This window comes from Cydia pomonella, chromosome 1, assembly GCF_033807575.1.
Source record: "Cydia pomonella isolate Wapato2018A chromosome 1, ilCydPomo1, whole genome shotgun sequence".
Taxonomy (NCBI): domain Eukaryota; kingdom Metazoa; phylum Arthropoda; class Insecta; order Lepidoptera; family Tortricidae; genus Cydia; species Cydia pomonella.
Genome location: NC_084703.1, coordinates 36526500 through 36546745, shown reverse-complemented (window position 1 = coordinate 36546745; position 20246 = coordinate 36526500). Strand labels below are relative to the sequence as shown.

Below are 20246 nucleotides of genomic sequence, written 5' to 3'. Positions count from 1 at the left end.
TCATCTATCTCGGCAGCGGACTGTATATATATCATAATAACATTCATAAGTATTCGTCTCTTTGCCATTGTAGCCATTGTAAGCAGAGCCCTTTTCGGTTTTTCCTGGAAAATCAATTTTATCCTCCAACGGTGAGTTTTGTGAACTTGGAAGTTCTTTGAATTAAATCAGGACTCTAGGTATCCCTGGTTGATCGAATGGCAGGAAAGTGTGTTTTTCAATATATTTAATGGGCTTTAGCTTATATCTAGTTTAATGAAGGTAGCGAGCTGTCTGATAGGTCACTTGTGGCGCCACCGTGATCCACGGTACTTGTTATTGACATGATAGAGCACCTTAAGCTCTATCAGACGATAGAGACCGATCTCGAAGGAACCAAGAATTGTGCCTATGGCGGTGCCGTGCCGCGCGCCGCTGCAGACGCTCCGCTTCATATAAACCTGCCCGCGACGCGCGCCAGCCAGTAGAAGGGAGGTCAGCGCTCGCTCCGTGTTGATTGCTGCTCAAGCGCTCCGCGCACGCGCACCTCGGCCACAGCGCCAACGCCGCGCCGTGACAAACTATTTTCCCGACAAAAATGTTGGCTTTTATTTCGTATTGATATTGCGTTAACGACATTACGCGGACTAATAGATTTATTGATTCTATCATTTAGCTCCATTTATTTTTCGTTTGGTTATTAATATAATAAACATACAAAATGGTCAGTAGCAACAAAGACGCAAACGATCCCAAGAAAGTGCCGCCAAAGAATCGTGAAAAGAAAAGCAATAACTATGTACGGGCAAACTTCTTATCTCGAGCGTGGTTCGTGTGGATGATGCCGACCTTCTGGAGGGGCTACAAGCGGGACCTGTACGACGCCGACTTGACCAAGCCCAAAGACAACCACCTCTCCGACAAGCTGGGCGACCGCCTAGAGAAGTAAGTACCCAACCCAAGACTACTTTTCTTGCCCGTGCCCTACCAGAACATTAAGTGGAAAATGTAAACTGAATATGTAAACAAGAGTTTACAAACTGACCTTTACCTTTACGAGGTGATGTGCGAAAAAATATAAAAAAGAAACCTTCTTTAACTGCGTGCATGTGTAATGCAACTCGGCTTTGTTTCATCGGTCAGGGTCAAATGCACAACATTAAATGTTATAAAGGCAGGTATTTTTTGTACCCACATACTTCCTACATTCTTTACAGGCACTCTACCTGATTCACATTTTAAATTAATTCTCGGGTATATACCTATATAATCCATTATTTAATGTTGATATCGAAATTATTGCGAAATTGAATAAAAGGTTTACAGTTCCAGTACTTTCCTTATAAGCTTAAATATTTATAATCCATAGACGATATGCAGTTTCGTTAATATCCATTGTAGAAGGTTCGACGGTGATGATGCCGCTTGACACTGGCTGGTCTTTGATGGTATACTAATGTTAAACACACTTTATAATGAAACAAGGCCAAGGCTACTTTTACGATATACCCGATCAAAACATCGTTCTGTTATACGAATACCTCATGTCTAATGATATATTCTATTCGACAAGTTGCTAACTTCCTTTGTGATCGGTTTATTTGTACTCGACAGAATGAAATCTAGTACAAGCTAGTATTGTTGCAAGTCTCGATGTCACCAATAACTCCATAGAATGCGCTTGCTACTGCTTTTAATATTTCATATGATTTTTGTGTAATATGCTGAAGAGGCTCATGTGTCGCTCTTAAAATATGTTAACTCTATAAAATATATTAGATTTTTCTATCAATATGTATTTGTATATTTTATAATGCAAATGCCTTGTTCATTTACTATTTCAGTCGTAATTTTTATTAAATAAAATAACTAAATATTTCACATGACATCAAACTTGTCTTACTCGTATAGGGCCTATGCGATATTGACTTCGGCCTCACATACGCCTCCCAAAGGTCCGGTACCCCAGGGCCTCCTAGGACATACATTAGCTTGAAAAGAATTGCACCATATTACATAAAAAATATGACGTATTTTTTTTAATATCTCGAGTAGTTAAACAAGTACACAACTATTCTATATTTATGGTCCTAATATTTGAAGAGCTTACTGAATTGATAAGCAGAGCTTGGCTGTTATTACGAGTACACATGAATACTTATTTATGCATTGTGTAAGTACGTTTTGAAGTCATACTTATCTCATATTCCATCAAATTATTTTTTAGGATTTAGTTTTGCAGTTCCACTCGTGCTCTTAATTTACGTACATAGCATTCATCAAAATGTTCAAAGTTTTGATGAAATAGTGCCTGGCAAATATAACCAAATATATGTATGTTATGTCTGCTGTTATGGATCGATAACATCCGTGAATAATCCACAAATTATTAACTACATTAAATACATAACATACCTACATGAATGATTAAAAGTTAAGTCAAAAATGTTTTTAATGAATGAACACTGGAATAAGGTTCTAATCAAGTGTGCTTACTTAACTATGTACAAAGAAAGTAAGTACCTACATTCTTATAAGTGGTACATGATAAACATAACTTGTTTTTGCAGGTCATTGATCCATTTATTGAAAGCACAATGAAGAAACATATTTCGCCTTGTTACTAAGAAAATACAATAAAACAAAACACTTGGTTATAACATTGTCATCGACACTACAAGAATTGTTTGGACAAAGTAAATTAGTCGTGACAAGCAAAGAGATCAGTTGATCACGAAACGGCCATCTCCTGATTATGCGGAAACTATGTAGATTATTCTCAACTTTTAACCGACTTCAAATTTCCAAAATGAGGAGTTTCTCAATTCGGTTGTTGGTTTTTTTATGTTTGTTACCTCAGTTTACTTATAGAAAGTATACTTTTAGATAGGTCCCATTTTTGTCTAAATCTAGTTCTGATGATGGGGTTCATGAATAAACTAGGGAAATCGTCAAATCTTATATATAGTGCCTTGTATATTTTCATCAACTAATCAAGCATTTATATAAAATAGTGATATTTTATGAAGTAGAACTGCTGATGTTGGCCAGAACGACACGTATTTCATGTTGGCGACATGTCTTCTTCATTAAGGTGCCGTAGGTTCAGAGAGCGGACTTTTTGAAAAATCGTTACACTACATAATACGGTTTTACAAAAATTAAATAATCAATTTCGGGGATTTTCTCCAATGACATCATGGATTCGAACATTTTGATTTTCGCTCAATAGAAAAAAAACATGATCATAAGTTTAAAACGCATTTTAAAAATTTGTACCAATTTATGCACATAAGCTAAAACTATAAAACATTGAGATATAAATTGCTTTCTTTTGTTATAACATACAACAAATTAAAATTCAAAAACATGATGACCGCGGTCCCGGGCATGCACATCCATCTCGCTCACGCTTACGCTCAGTGAGAGTGAGAGAAGAACACGAACCTACAGGGCATTAAGTCTGTTCAGCAAGATAGGTTTCTAAGCAACATTTTTGTCAAAGTTGAGTTCTGATGATTCAGGGAACTCCGCAAATCTTATAAGCAAACTTATAGATATTGTTTTTTTTACAATTTTATCAAAAACTAAGCATTTACATTTAAACAGTGCTATTTGATAAAATAAATTGCTCATAAAGACCAAAATACCTGTGAGGGCTAATTGTAATTGTGATGCACTATGGTTGTAATTAAAATGGCGTTTCAAACTGTTTTATGAAGTCAGTTATTTCTATTAAAGATTATTTTTAACTCGTCACTTATGTGATACTTTTTCATCTACATATTTTGTATGAATAGTCGCAATACTAACTCTTCAATTAAATTAAGTCCCTCGAGATTCTGAATTTTCTTACTGAACTTTGTTTCTCCAACCCCAAACATTCCCAAATATTGGCATGGTGATTAACACTTTGTAATGAAAGCTGTCACAAGAACCTAACCAAATTACAGCGAACGCACACGAAGTAAATGTCTTAGCTACGGTAAATGTAAACTTGATCTTGTCCTAGCCTTTGGCACATTCTAATGAGCGTATTACATTAATCAATATTGCTTAGATCGGGGAAATAAAACAGGGAGTAAAGGAGAGGAAGATTCAGGTGCAGGCTAGTCTGATAAATCGAGCCAGAGTCATATACCTAAGAAGCGTAACGCAATACGTTTCTTAAAGCCGATACTTACCAATGCAAAAATTTTATTCGAGTTGAAATGTATAATGGCGCTACCTAATCATATAGCAATGCCACTGGTTCGGAACTTAAACTAGTGACATTGGCATATCGGCCTCGGCCCACCTCACCTTAAACAAGGCTCCTTCATCCTGTGAAATTCATGTAATAACTTACGTATTTGGACATATTTGAATACCTAACAAAAGTTTCTATACATATTATTTACAACTTTTTGAATACCGCTTAACATTATTACTGAAAATCCAGCAAATAATTTAAAAGGATACATTACTTTTGGTTTTATCCTAATCCAGTAAAATAGTAATTATTTGAACTTGGTTTTGGTATTGGTAGGTACGTAGAGGTATATATAAATATTCTATTCTCGCTAGCATTGTCAAAGATATTTAATTGTTTATTAATTGAATTTATATAACTCACCCAAAATACGATTAAACGAGCACGTGTCCGACTCCGGCCATTCTGTCGGGGCTATTAATACGCCCTGGCTAATGGATTGCAATATCAGCTTCATTTTCTCTAAGTCATTGTCATTGTTTATTTGCTAAGCACCTAAAGAGAAAACAATTTGGTTCAGCCACATATAATCAGCTTAAATGGTAACGGATGCAACTATGGGTGTAAAAAGTGGTTTTTATAAATAGTCAATCATGGGAACTGACATAATTATAATTTGTTAAAATTTTACAGACGAGATATTACATATTATGTGACAGGTATTATTATCGTATATTTTATATCTCTTTGTTAACATAAACATCCTGTAGCTCCTAAAGTATTGATCGAAGAGTAAAAATAACTTGACCAATTTTGTAGGAAATTTAATGTAGAACCTTTTGTTCGAATTAATTATAATATTCAGTATATTCAAGATATGACCAAAAATCGAAAAAGGTACCTACATCCTCAGCGCAATCCCCACCCTCGAGGACTTTTAATATGTTCATCTGGACACCACAATGTATAACTGTACCAATTTATAAAACCACACAAATTATTTCCCCTGATTGCCCATTCGGCTTAATTTTACGTGGCTAAAGTAACTCAACAATATGAATGAGATGGCAGATTTTTTTTCCGATTTCCGAGTTGGCCCCATAGCAAAAGTTGACCACCCCTCTGCGTATGGTCAAAGATAACAATATCACCTGTATATGCTTATAGGTATGTTGATATATATGCCGATTTAAAGTAGAACCATACCTATCATATTGTAACACTTAATAAGGTTATGATATTTTGACTGTTGGAGTATAATTACCCAGTGGGGAGCCAAGTAGCCACATTTACGATAGCTATTTTTAAAGTAAGACCCCAGAGCCGCCAGATCTTACTTATTTTCTAATCAATAAAATGTATGGGATAATGTAGTGTTAGTATGTACTTTTAATGTCTGCTTACTTGCTATATTGGCCCGAATGGTAAAAAACACTGATTTTTCTTAAATTCTCATGGCTGATTTTAATGTATTTTAGAAAATATTGTTAAAAATTGCTAATCTACATTGCCAGACAATTTCCGCCGGCGGTAACGTTTACCAGACGCTTTAAAGCTGACAAAAAAATATTGTAACTTATATTCTCACTCTTGATTTTTATATATGATACAAAACTTTTTGTAAGCAGCCAGACCAATTGGAGGGACGAAACCCACATAAAGTTTCGCTATGAATATGAGTACAATGGTGATAGTTAGCCGAAAATACAAAAGCTAGAAAGTTGAATTTTGCACATCAGTCTACGTTTATAATGTATACGAGATATAAGAAGCGATTTTGAAAAACTCGACCCCTAAGGAGACGAGAATATGAGTAAAGTTACAATATGTTTTTGGCAGCTTCAAAGCGTCTGGTAAATGTTACCACCGGCACAAATGATCTGGCAATGTTGATTATCAATTTTTAACAATATTTTCTAAAACATAAATTAAAATCTATTATTATTATTAAGCTAGTATCATTTTTACCTACCTTTAGCACCTTGTACCGGACAAATGGCCTTCGGACCTATATAACAAGTATGCAGACATTAAAAGTACAACTAACACTACATTATTCCATACATTTTATTAATGAGAAAATAACTAAGGTCTGGCGGCTCTGGGATCTTAGACCATTTATATTGTTGCTTAATCTTTACTTAACTCTTTACGGCGTGTCGCCGTCGCGTCGATACTCAAAGTATCTTTCTATACTTAACCCGAAAGTCATTCTAAATAAGAGCTCACTGATTGTACCTAATGGGTACTTATTAATTTTGCCGCTCATCAATGTTAATATTCGCATCGTACCGCAGCTACTGATAATTTATGCTATTTAATAAAACAAGGTGATCCCGATCCCATCGTATGTGCGTTCCTTTTCGCGTTCAACTAAGTGGAAAAGTGAGAGATATCTACGTGAGCTACGAATAATCTATGAATTCTCTAAAATTCAAGTTTACATTACCTGGCTAGTCTGGGTTCCGTACCCGAAGAGTGTGAGCTGTTAACCTACACTTAACCTCTGCACTGCAGAGTCTGCAACCTATCTCGAGCTAGACACCAGCCTACGTAACCCTCAGAACGCAAGTAGGTAAGTCTCTCATCACTTGGTTGGTTTTAGATTGGTTTTATATACCTATCCAACTCAAATAGTACATTACGATACAAGTGCGAAAAATAGGAAATTCGAAACGAGTGGCGATAAATTAAAACACGACCGAAGGGAGTGTTTTAAATCGACACGAGTTGCGAATTACCTATTCGCACATGTATCGTACAACGTTTTACAGTACATATGGCCCTTTAAATGTTCGACACAGTAACGTAATATGCTACTTCTCGCACTAGTGCTATAAAGTAGCCCCATATGTACTGTAAAAATCTATAAATTTATGAATAGAGGTACACATTTTTTGTTACAACTCATAAATCCAATGCTGTTTGAGTTCTGAACGTTCTGATTGGTAATTGGATTTACATTAGCAAAAACATTACGTCTAGTACATATATAAATTAAAAGGTCCTACATATTTAAAATAATTTCCAATTCGAAACTGTCGAGAAAATTATGCTTTAAAACGTTATTGCTGTTTTATACGAGCTAACGTATTCCTAGGTGTCTTCAAGTACATTTATGAACTCAAACATTTTATTAGTATTTCGTGTTGTAGGTACATGCATTTAATTCTCCGATACGATAACATTACCACTATGTGTCATGAAGCATAATGACTTGTCTTATAAATAATGTATTATTCTAAACACAATGCGCACATCGAGAAGTGGGCAAAAAACTGGATCGAATCGCCTTATCCCGCGTCTATTTATGAGACCTATCTACGGTTCTACGTACAGTTCCCAGAAGCCTAATAGTCAGATGTATTGCTGAAAAGTACCGGACATACGACCATCAATTGCTGAGCAGCAGTTTGCCAGCGCAGGGTACATTTACCCCGAGAGGCTTGTTTTTATACTATAAATTTTTATATCTTCCAAGCGATGAGCTATTTATAGGTGGCTCATTAGCTGGAACTAGTCTTTGAACTGGCCTGGCCTTTTTATTGGACCTAGCGAGCTTAGCGACAGATTTGTCTATAGGCTTTAAAATTACTACACACTCGTAGGTCCGGTCAGACAGAATGTTGAGCAAGTATCTACTAAAATTTCTTAACATTAAACTAAGTGTATAGTTATACACAATACTTACATATTTAGTCAAAGAGACTACCGGATAAATGCATTGAATGTATAAAAACTTGAATAATTCATAACATGTTTCATGAACTCTAGGGCCTCGTTAGGGGATGGCTGGCAACTGCCAGAGAGAATAAAATAGCGTAGCCGTGTTTTCATAGAAAAGCAGTCCTTCCACGAAATGTTTACAGTATTTTTTTATTAAGAGCCCCCATGACAAGTATTATTTCTTGTAAGTTTCAGCTTCCTATCTCTTTTATTTTCTGAGATGTGATCTTTGTAAACTTTTTATAAATAATAAAAAAAACTGGCTAATGCGATTGACTTAAACTTTTGGTACGGTAATCTCTACATAAATACTCATATATTCTTTAAATAATATTTTATGTTTATTTAAAAAATCTTGGATTAATGTGTCGCTCTTCTAGAAAGCAAGAAAAAAAAATACTGAAGTTTTAATTCCTATATTTATCCAAGATGTTTTAAAGATAAATAAAATATTATTTAAAGAATCAGAAAATAACAGAGATAGGAAGCTGATACTTACAGGAATAGTTATTTGTACAACAAGAGAGCAAAGTTTGATATTTCTTCGAGTGCTTGTTTTGAGTCCCGTGCAAGCGAAAGATTCTATAATAGATTCACGAGCGTAGCGAGTGACTCTAATTTAGAATCTTGAGCGTAGTAAGGGACTCAAAAGCGCACGAGATGTAAATAACTTTGATCTCGTGTAGTACACAAAATTTTTCACGTCAGTCAGCCATCAAAAAATACAACCTGAAAAAATGTAATCCGTCTTCATCACTATTTCACTCATGTTTTCTGAAGGTATTCTAACAATTAACTTTAATTACCGCAATAAAACAAAACGAAAGAAATTTCAATAAAATGATACGAAAATAATGAATTAACGAACATCAATTATTGACACTTCAATCGTCAACTTTTTTTTGTTAAAAAAAACTTTGTAAGATACGGTCCGAATTGCGGATACTACTATTTGTCAACTATAGTAGAGACCGTTAAAAGTCGTTGAGTAGAATTATTTACTGCGTAACAATTGCGTAAAGTATAAGTATATTGTTTTGATTGTACAATAAAATACGTAAAATATGGTATTTTTATTAAATTTTAAACTTTTATTTCATTAATTAATTATTACGAATGAAGACTCGTAGGGTGTCTTGGACCGATGCGGTCTGACTTATTTCGGGGGTCTATATATCGTTGAATTACGTATGCACTTTTTTGTCTCTTTCTTTTTGAAATGACGTGAAAGGGACAAAGACAATAGAATCCAAATACTTCGAACTTGTATTAGGCCCCGCACGTTGAAATGACATTCGAATATGAAGGTCACTTGAATGTTATTTTGTCTCACTCAGTGAGCAAAATGCGATTTTGCTCACTGTTTTTAAGCAGCAAATTACCCTTGTTCCAGCTGCTGACGTGAAAATAATACTTGTCATGAGGGCTTTTAATCAAAAAAAAATCCGTAAGGATTTCGTGGAAGGGCCGCTTTTCTATGAAAACACGGTTACGCTTTTTGTAAGTAAATGTACCTATCCCTCCCCCCTCCTCTTAACCAATGGGCCATATCTACTGAATGGTGATTATTCATTCAGTAGGTATGGCCAACCTCACGACAATATGCTATAATTTCCATCCAACATGCAATAATTAAACCTGTATAGAATTCTAAATCCCAAAAACTAAAGTTACCCTCCAGGGCCAATATAACCCGGCTTACGGTGCATACCTACTTTTAGTGCGGTATAATACAACATTTAATAGGTCCATCCGTCATCCTGACGGCAGAATGGCGGGTGGATTTTTTTTTGAAAAAGCTCGGTTCAGGGAAATGTACGCTGGTTTCTACTAAAGCTACACTGAGGTACACAGATGTTACAATATGTTTATAAATATTTCGTTGCAATTCGGTGAGGTCCAACCGCCATCCTGACACTCACTTGCAAGTCAATATAAACCCAATATCAGGTACCTCTCAAAAGTACCGAATATTTATTTATCATGAGATAATTAATCTTAACATCATCTTCGTGGTCTAATGTATAAAGATGTAGTAATTTCAATAGAATAAAAATAAATTGCTGGATAAGAATAGGAATGTCAATAATTTATAATAAATGACCTTATAAATACTTTGCACTATTTGCACCCTTTCACAATTTTAGAAAATTTTCCGTTATACAAGAAGCTAAAAAAAAATCCAAATAAATCAAGTTAAGTAAAAATCATTCAAGCAAAAATATGTAGGTAAACTCGTCACTTAGTAGAATTGCCTAAGACTATGGAGAACGCATTTTAAATCTACAACTTATTAACTACCCACAAAATCAATTTATAAGTAGGTATAGTATAGATAAGTAGACACTGTGCTCATACGCCTAAAATTTTAATAACTAACATATCACGCGAACGTATCACGTTTCATTTCATGAATCACTCAAGAAACATTTTAATCTCTAATAAAAAACATATTAATGTAATGTTTTCTTAACGCTTCACAATATCTGTTCTTAATTTGGAACGTGTTGCTTAATGAACTTATAAATTTGTTAATGAAAATACCTACATCACTTTTAAGAACCTGGTGCCGACCTCGTTTGATAAGAAAACCCCGGTTTACCACCGACCCGAGGTCGAGGATGAGGGCCTGACGACAACTACCTACTACGCAGCTCTTTTGTTTAATTAACTTGTATTAATACGACTTATTAGTGATTGGTGCAAGTGGCCGTTACTTAATTAAATATCACTTAGGGCTACTTGCACCAATCACTAACCCGGGGTTAACCGGTTAAATTGGTTACCGGTGCAATTTGACACAGGGTGAAGGTTTATCCGGTTAACCCCGGGTTAGTGAGATAATGTAATGTAAGTGGCCCGTAGGAACATAAGCCCACAACCATTTTGTGATAAACGTAATATTTTAGGAAATTATCGCTCTAAAAGAAATAAAAAAAAATCTTAAAAGTAAAGACTTTCAAGGAAAATTATAGCAAACCTGATCGATCTAGCTGTTTTTGTGACTATGGAATCATATTCTGAGAATGGCTCGACTTGCTCTTGGCTAGTTTTTTTTGTTATGTTTGTTCAGTAGGTAACTAGCTTGCTTATTTTAAACTAAAAGTTTTAGTTATGATAAACAATTACGAAAAACCGACGTTTTCATGAATCGTCTATTTTTTATTTCTTTGTTAACTTAAACACCCAGCTCCTAAAGTATTGATCGTAGAGTGAAAATAAACATCTTAACCAAATTTGTAGGAAATTTTATGTTAAAACTTTTGTCTGAAGTAATTATAATGCTATTCGAAGATATATTCGAGATATGAGCTAAATTCTGATAAAATGTTCCTTTAATCTATCTACACCCTCAGCACAACCCCCACCCTCGAGAACTTTTAGTATGTTCATCTGGAGACCCCAAGGTATTATACCAATTATACCAATTTACAAAACTACACGATTTTTTCCCCCCGATTGCCCATATTCGGGTTAATTTTCTTGAGCTAAACTTAGGTTTTTAGTTTCAAATAATCAATTATCGAATCGATAGCGAACATCTGCTAAAAGATTGTACTAAAACCTCCGATTAATCGATCTTTAGATTTTATTTCGATGAATCGATAGTATCGATTATTCGCCTTGCCATAAATGTATTATTATTATTGCTATTTTTAATTTATTAGTTGATCAGTTAATTTATTATTGTTAACCTAACACGCTACTCCTCGCTTCGCTCGTCGTGCACCTATCTTTTGACTCTGGCAGAACACCGTGAAAACTAGTGAAAACGCGTCCTTTTCTCTAGTCACCAATAGTTTTTGTTAAAATTAAATTTGAATAATTAGTGGAAATTAGTTGTCACTGAGGCCTTACGAAAAACTAGTGAAAAAGCGTGGTTTCACTGAGGCGAAACGGAAAACTAGTTTTAAGTTAAAACTTTTAACTAAGAAAAACTCTTATTAACTAACGACGCGTTTTCTATACAAAATTACTGTATTTCAGATACCTACTTGCGCATTGGAAATGGATGAAAAAAAAAACTCACGAAAGTGCCACAAAAATTGTGCAGATAATCAATTTAGTATGTTACAAGACTAATACGAGTAACTAAATAGGTATTAATTACTTTAGAATGGGCAGAATTGGATGAATAAAATTAGTTTGTTGCTATTTTTACACTAATTGCAGAGATTACAGAAATACCCATTTTCCACCACGCCCAATTAAAAATCTATTGCTTCGGAAGAGGTGCAATTTACCAGCTCCCGCAGTAAACCATAAATACTGTATCAATCACGTGATTAATGTACCAATACATCGTGGAAGCTATAAAAGTCGGAGACTTATTAATAAGCTGACCCTTTACATTAATAGTGTTCCTCTAACTATCTATTAAATAGTATGCTATGTCGTCGTCGTTCTAACTGACCGCTTAGCATGATTTACTTGTCACGCGCGATTCCATATGTCAAGCATGAATTCAAGTTACATCAGATATGCAGTGTCCATTTCTCTAGGGTAGTTGATGTTCCGTGATTTAACTATTAGTAAGTAAGTAAGTAAGTAAATATTCATTATTGCACCAACAATTATACATAATACATATATTAGAGTTTTTAATACCACATAGTATCGATATATCGTCTTGTTCGATACTATTGCAGCGGTCTGCATCAGACAAACCTGGAACTATGCAGCAAATTTGGTTCCACCGGCTAGCAGCATTGCTACACCTACACTTAAAGCGATCCGACAACATCACGGCATTTCACTGAAAGCTATACAAATTATTGCTACTACAATTCAACGACGACTCCTTTTTAGGATTCCGTACCAAAAAGGTACAAAAGGAACCCTTATGGTGCTACTCTATCCGTCCGTCCGTCCGTCTGTCTGTCTGTCTGTCACATCGCTAAATATCTCGAGAACCACTTGAGCTATCGATTTGAAATTTGGAATAGTTATGAACAACGCTAACCCAGACACATTGAAAGTATTATTTCTTTTATTTTATTTTTATTAATTATGGATATGAAGAAGAAGAAGCCCAAAGTCTAGTAACTAGGTCAAGGAAAATGTGATATAGTTTCGCCATGTCCGTCTGTCTGTCTGTCTGTCCGAGGCTTTGCTCCGTGGTCGTTAGTGCTAGAAAGCTGAAATTTGGCATGGATATATAAATCAATAAAGCCGACAAAGTCGTACAATAAAATCTAAAAATTTAATTTTTTTTAGGGTATCTCCCCTACACGTAAATGAATGGGGGGGTGAATTTTTTTTTTCGCTTTAACCCTAGAGTGTGGGGTATCGTTGGAAAGGTCTTTCAAAACAAATAGGGGTTTTCAAGAAACATTTTTTGATAAAGTGAATATATTCGGAGATAATCGCTCCGAAAGAAAAAAAAAATGTGTCCCCTCCCTCTAACTTTTGAACCATAGGTCCAAAAAATATGAAAAAAATCGTGGAAGTAGAGCTTAAGAAAGACATTAAATGAAAACTATAGCGGACATGATCAGTTTAGCTGTTTTTGAGTTATAGCAAAAAGTTTTCCCTTCATAGTAAAAAGACTTACTTTAATTAGGTACTGATTATGCAAATTTGCCTATTTGTTTAATTCGGGTGAAAGGTACCGTGTCATCCCTTGGTTAACAATTTACTATACTTTAAGCTCCAGTTTAGCTTATTGTGACGGAAGAGTAACTACGGAACCCTACACTGATCGTGGCCCGACATGCTCTTGGCCGGTTATTCAAATAAAAGATCAATTTTTGAAATTGGTTTTCATGATAGAGAATTATCCTCGAAAAACATCGCGCAAATTAGTTACACAATTTACTGATAGATGACGCTGTACACAAATATTCTTAGTATAGGTACTTCTTTCTGTTCAAAAGTTTTTCGCCTTTATAGTAACACGAGATAATTCAAAGTTTAACAGAACCCTCGGTGCGCGAGTAAAACGAACTCACACTTGACCGCTTTTTATTTTGTTTAACCGTGAGGTGCAGGTCGCGCAGCCCGCTAACAGACGGACAATCAGAAATTCCCTGTGAGGTGCTCAGTTGGCATTCAAAGAAAGAACTAATAATGGACTTAATGCCTCAACCAATCTACCCCTTAGGCTAAGTAGAAAAGTAGGAAGTGGATAATATTGTGATGTCGAAGACACAAAATACGAAAGACCCGAGAATCTCGGTGAAAACATTATATGATATTTTAGCTTCTAAATGTGGTCATGAATATACCATTGAATTATTACTAAATAGCGTTTTCTTCCTCAAGTTATAGAATACATACAAAGCTTTAGGTACTATAAAAACCTAACATACCTATTTAAATTTGTGCTGCTGGGAGCTGGTTGAAACTTAAACTCAAAAATAATAATTATTTGTAGGTTCTTTCATTTTTCTTAGGTCATACTTATTACCTACTAGACATTTAAAATTGATTTTTTTATCGTCCATGACAAACAAATAAAGCGAGATGACATTCACAGTGGACAATGGCCATACCTCACTTTTGGACGTAGTTTAAGGATATACCCGGATCCAATGCTAGAGCATTTAGAGGCATTTGCTATAATTTGATGATCAAATCAGTGTACATTTAATACATTACATTTTCCTCATAATAGGTAAGTAAATATAAATAAACCATCTCTTTCGAGGTTGTAATAAATTTGTTACAACGCATCTTTACTGCAGTTAAGGTCAAAGATATTGATAAAATGTGCACACGGCCTTAATATGTGACATTAAGGTCTTCATTTTTTTCCTTTGACCACTTTAATATGACACTCTGACTACTTTTATACGGTTAAAAGTTTAACACATTTCATGATGTAGGTAAATTAAATAATGAAATTGATAATCTACAAATCAAAAAGTTACGTATATTTTGAGATATACTTAGTGAGTTGGTTAATTATTATTAAATTTCAGCAATTATTTATACACAAGTTACTCATACATGGTTATACAACGACAATTTTTTCCACAATTTTGACACTAATTAGTATTTTTGTTATTTTATCTAAAAATCACAAGTTCACAGTATTCAGGTTCACAGTACACAATTCATACATATTAAATAACTAAAATATCACAAGAATATCAACATCAAAAATGCCAAATCACAAACTAAATCCGCCATCTTAATAATATTGATGTGCACTAGTCGATATCGTAATTTGATACAAACGCGGCGATTTGGTCCGAAACCACTGCCTACGTTATTCGTATAATACGTATAACAGAAAACTAAGTTAAATTATCATAAAAAACATACCTACGATGATCATTTGGTGAATAATATGCATAACACTACTCGCCGCCATATTGCCCGGTTTTTAACATTCCGGCAGGATGGGTGACGACAATTAGTCGCCACCAAAAAAACAGGATTTTCAATAACTAATAATATTTAATAAGTATTTTTTTACTATGCGTCCTGACTTACTTACTCAATTGTATTTTGCAACAGAAGGTTCACATTCGACTTTAAAAAATCTAAAATGCATCTATTCCCAAATCGACAATAGCCGCCATCCATACTGAGGACTAACTTTGCTAGTCACGACTCCGTTCGACACGAGTTAGCCCTTTACCTATGAGTCATAGGTAAAGGGCTAACTCATGCATGATCACTTGATCAGTTTTACTTCAAAACGTGTAATATTAAATCCTTAAATCCCGACATAATACTTTGCTTTACCCTGATGCGTATCGCTGAGCAATGAACCTAATTATTTTCATAGTAAATTCATTCTTATAATTTAACTGTCTGTTTTTTTAGTGTCATCTTTAGGGTTTCGGAGTCTACTAGGTACATAGCTTTTTAACTTTGTCCGTCTGCTGCGGCTTTGTCCGTCTGCTGCGGCTTTATTCCGATTTGGCAATCGATCACGCCGACAAAGTAGTAAAATAAATAGGGTACCTCCCCTAATGAAATTTTGGAGAGGTCTTTAAAAACGGATACTTAGTGGTCTTCCAAAACCATCTATTGATATGGTGAATATTTTCGGAAATAATTGCTTCGAAAGGAAAAAAGATGTCCCCCCCCCCTAACTTTGAAATAATGTGAAAAATGTGAAAGTAAAGCTAAGTAAAGATTTTCAATAAAAACTATAGCGAACATGTAATGATCGATTATGCAGTTATAAGTTTTCCCAAATGTTTTTCCTTAATAAAAAGACCTAAGTGCTGCGAAGGCCTTTTGCTGATTATGTACTGTACATGATAATCACTAATAACCCGTTCAAGGCAGTCTATTGTAACGGACCGGTAACTTCGGAACCCTACACTGAGCATGGTCAGACATGCGCTTGGCCGGTTTTTGTTGCATGGAAAATGTGTCACAGCCCATCATACTCGTATCCACTGGATTATATAAAGATATCGTATAATTTCCATTTTTCTTATCGCCTTAACAGAACCGTAATGTAAATACTTATTAAACACATTCTTTCCTCGACAACTAATGCAAATAAAACTACTTTGATGTCTCTCTACTTATACATGCTCTTGCATAATCATGCCAAACATGTACTGGTCTAACCTAGGCACGTGCAGGCAGGCGAAGGAGGCCCTCCCGACAATCGACCCCGGTTTGTCGAGGAGGCTGAGACAGCTGAAGAGGCCACAGCTCCGGCTTTTGACTGGGGCCATAACCGGCCACGCCCCACTAAACAAACACCTATTAACCCTACGTGTTACAGATAGCCCCCTCTGCAGAGCGTGCATGGAGGAGGAGGAGACAGCCGCCCACGTCATTCTTGAATGCCCAGGGGTGGCAGAACACCGGGCACAATACCTCGGTTCCCCAGGGTCTCTCCCAGAAGTCGTCGGCAACATCAAGGGTCTGCTAGGCTTCCTGGTAGAGTTGGGTTGGCAGGAGTAGTGCCGTCAACCCACCATCACGCAAAATAGGCGCGAATTGCGACGTCGAGTTGCGGAAACCCAGCCCGCGAATACGAATAACGAATAACGAATCATGCCAAACATTACATGACTTGAGAAAAAGTGCTACACTCTGCCAAATCGCTATATTTATTTTTTAATAATGGGAAGAGGATAACCGTTAAGAAGAATACGACATAAACAGCTATTTGATAGAGAATCACTGATTTTTCAAGCCAGGCAATGTTTGGCATGGTAGGCAATGTTGAAGCAGTTGACGGCATGTATGAGTAAATTCCGCGAAGTTCAGTAAATTTATTCACAAACTTTGTAAACTTCTTGACATTTGCCGCTAGCTGTTATTCATTCAAAATTATTATTTTCATTAGCACTTATGACAGAAACATCGAAATAAAGTTGACTGCGCTTATGCTATTATGACACTGAGATTCTCAGCATTCTTTGCGTCATTTTCTCTATATACTTACTACTACTTCTTTGGGCCGCTTCAAACATCGCTCTTGAATCATATTTTCGCTCCTTCAAGTTGTTTTAATATTTAAAGGTGGGGGGCTACCTTTAAATAATAAAACAACTTTTTGACCTACCGAGCTGTTCGGTTACTTATACAATACTTTGCCAGTCAAAGTATGCCTAAAATTAAAAGTATACTTACATACTTTTTTACTCAAAAATAATGATAAAATTACGAGTATTGGGTGCTTAAAATGAGCTGTTGATTTTATTACTTAGGAATAGTTTTATGAAGTGATAAATAGGCAAGTACGTCTAATCTAAGCCTAATAGTGCCTTGGTCGGTACCAAGTGCATGTCGGGCCATGCCCAGTGTAGAGTTCCGTAGATACGTCCATCAATCACGGGATATTAGTGGGTGTGTATACTGGGTATCATGAACAGTCAACCAATTTGAATCCTAGGCCACTATAGAACCTCGTCACTTTAACTAGTCTATACATGACATGCATCAGTCAATAAGCACTGTCGTAGAAGTCCTTATGACATGGTTCTATAGTGGCCTAGGAATCAAATTGGTTGACCGTACATAACAAGCAAAAGCGAGTAGGTACCTAGTACGTCTTTTTATTAAGTAGGCAAGGCTTTTAACGTTTAAAACTCAAAAACAGGTGTACCGATCATGTTCACTACAGTTTACGTTGAATTTACTTACTAAACTTTACTTTCATGTTTTTTTTTTATATTTGGGACCCGTGGTTAAAAAGTTAAAGCCTCCTTTAACTTTTGAAAACACACGCATTTGTTTTCGGAGCAATTGTATCCGAGAAGATTCAATTAATTAAAAAATGGTTCTTGAAGATTCGTTTTAAAATAAATATCCAATAAATCATCCATATCAATCATCAGAGGGGAGGTACTTAACCTAAAAAAGCCTTTTCCCCGCACCAGGTCGTAAAGGCTCTCTTTATTTTCTTTTAAACGAATGCATATTTTCTTAATGTAGGTTGTAGAATTTACTTTTAAGAGATGATTTTTAACGATCAACAACAACTTTACCCCCCTGTAAAACAAATAAAAATGTTTGCACAAAAACTAAAAATATGAAAATAACTTCTAAAAACCAAAGTGATTCCATAAGTGTTCCGTGAACAAAGTTTTGTACGGAACACTAAAAATGCGCTATTTTATTTTTGAATGAACTCTATGTTTACTTTTTTTGTTAAAGCTAACTAATAATAACAATTCAAAACAAAGATATGCACGATCCTGCGCACAAGCATCGTCTCGCTCACGCCCACGCTCAGTGAGAGTGAGAGAACCTGAACTTGTGGCGCCTTAAATATTTCTTTTTGGCTCGAATGCTTACGGCCCGATTCGAAGAATGAGATACGATAACGATAAGTTCTGGTTTAGATAAGTTCTCATTTAGATATCGTTTGTATGTCGTATAACTCGTGTAATTGACAAAAGCAGCTCGATTCGGGCAACCAATATCACTTTGACCTTAGAAATATCGTAGATAGATCTTATTGGGATCACAGCGGAATCGAAATAAGCGTCAATTTTGACATGTCGTTTAGTTATCGATCTTTTAAATATCTGTCCACGATTTTAAACGTGTCTTAATAATTCTTCGAATCAGGCCGTTATTCCATGTTAGCTGTGCTCTACATTTCACCTCCCGATAATTGCTTGAAATGTCGAAGCTGACTTGTTTACTAGGTGTATTAAAAATTAATATAGGCATATATAGACATATTTAAATAATAATTATGTGTGCATATTAGGTAACCTAAAGAATTAAGTAAATTAGGCATACTTACATGATGATCGAGCTCAAATAACACGAAATCAAGTGCTTGGTATTCATTAAAAGAGCGATTGGTTTATTTATTTAGATAAAGCTTATTAAAATCCAATTAGTTGACGGTTTCGCGCTGTTATTTGTTATTGTGTGAATGTGTACCTATATGTCTGTATTTGTTATTGTGTGAATGTGTATATGTCTGTATTTGACAGCGCGTTATTTGAGCGTCACGTTCGCGAGGTGTGACACCATGTTAGTGCGTCTATCCACGAGTTAGCACGGCTGTGCTACATTAGCCCTTGAACGTCACGTGTCGTCTTCATACCTACGACTTGTTTTTCCTACCACAATTAACTACAAACTTAACTTAAATCAATATTTTAATGTACTGATGAAACATCAACTATTTATGATATTTTTTGTTGTTGTTTTTATGTTATATTACAATAATGAAAAAATATCTGCGCAGCTTACCTATATATGTATTTAACTATACTATATACAGTATAGGTACATATATTATAAAAAGTAAATGTACAGTCAGTATAAATAGTAGCGGATAAAACAATGCGCCGAAAGCGTCTGCCACACTCTGGATCACTTTTCCAAATAGAGAAAAATCTCTAAGTATATAGTTTATGTTCAAAAGTATCTATAGTCTAATTGTTCTCCGCATATATTTTTGTTATGGTGTAAGAGAATGGTAGATACTTTTGACGCATATTTAGATCTTCTACTTTTGACGCTGACTGTACACAATTCCAATTGTATGTCGGCTACAGTTATTTAACTTAAAAATAATATATAGGTGTCTACTCATGCTTACTTCTTTTCTTAATTCTTATAAAGATAAAGATAGTTTATTATTCAAGTACGCATATTACAATGCGCTTATGAACGTCAAATAAAGCTACACCGGCACTAACTCTACACCTCTGACCCGAGAAGATTTAAATCCCCCGTCCATTGGAGGAGGGTATCCCAATGTGGACCGGCAAAAAAACTCTGCGGAAAAAACATCTTTTCAAAACATTACTTATATACTTTCGTATCTAACATGCGTAGGTATAAGTGGCCAGAGGTATAAGAGGTTTTAGGTTTATTGTTACCAGTAAACCACTCTACCGGTAAAATAAAATTTCTCAACTGGAAACGATAAAAGGAGCTTCATATTTTTTAATATAAA

The 20246-nt window shown here is 35.3% G+C and overlaps 1 protein-coding gene across 1 annotated transcript in view; it reads left to right on the top strand.

The window, feature by feature from the left end:
- The first annotated feature begins 456 nt into the window (after positions 1–456).
- Positions 457–20246, top strand: part of LOC133521762 (ATP-binding cassette sub-family C member 4-like) — a 73337-nt gene continuing 53547 nt past the window's right edge. Inside the window, exon 1 of the mRNA XM_061856833.1 lies at positions 457–924. Within this exon, the coding sequence (XP_061712817.1) occupies positions 701–924 (224 nt within the window). The 5' untranslated portion in view covers positions 457–700. The remainder of the gene's footprint in view (positions 925–20246) is intronic.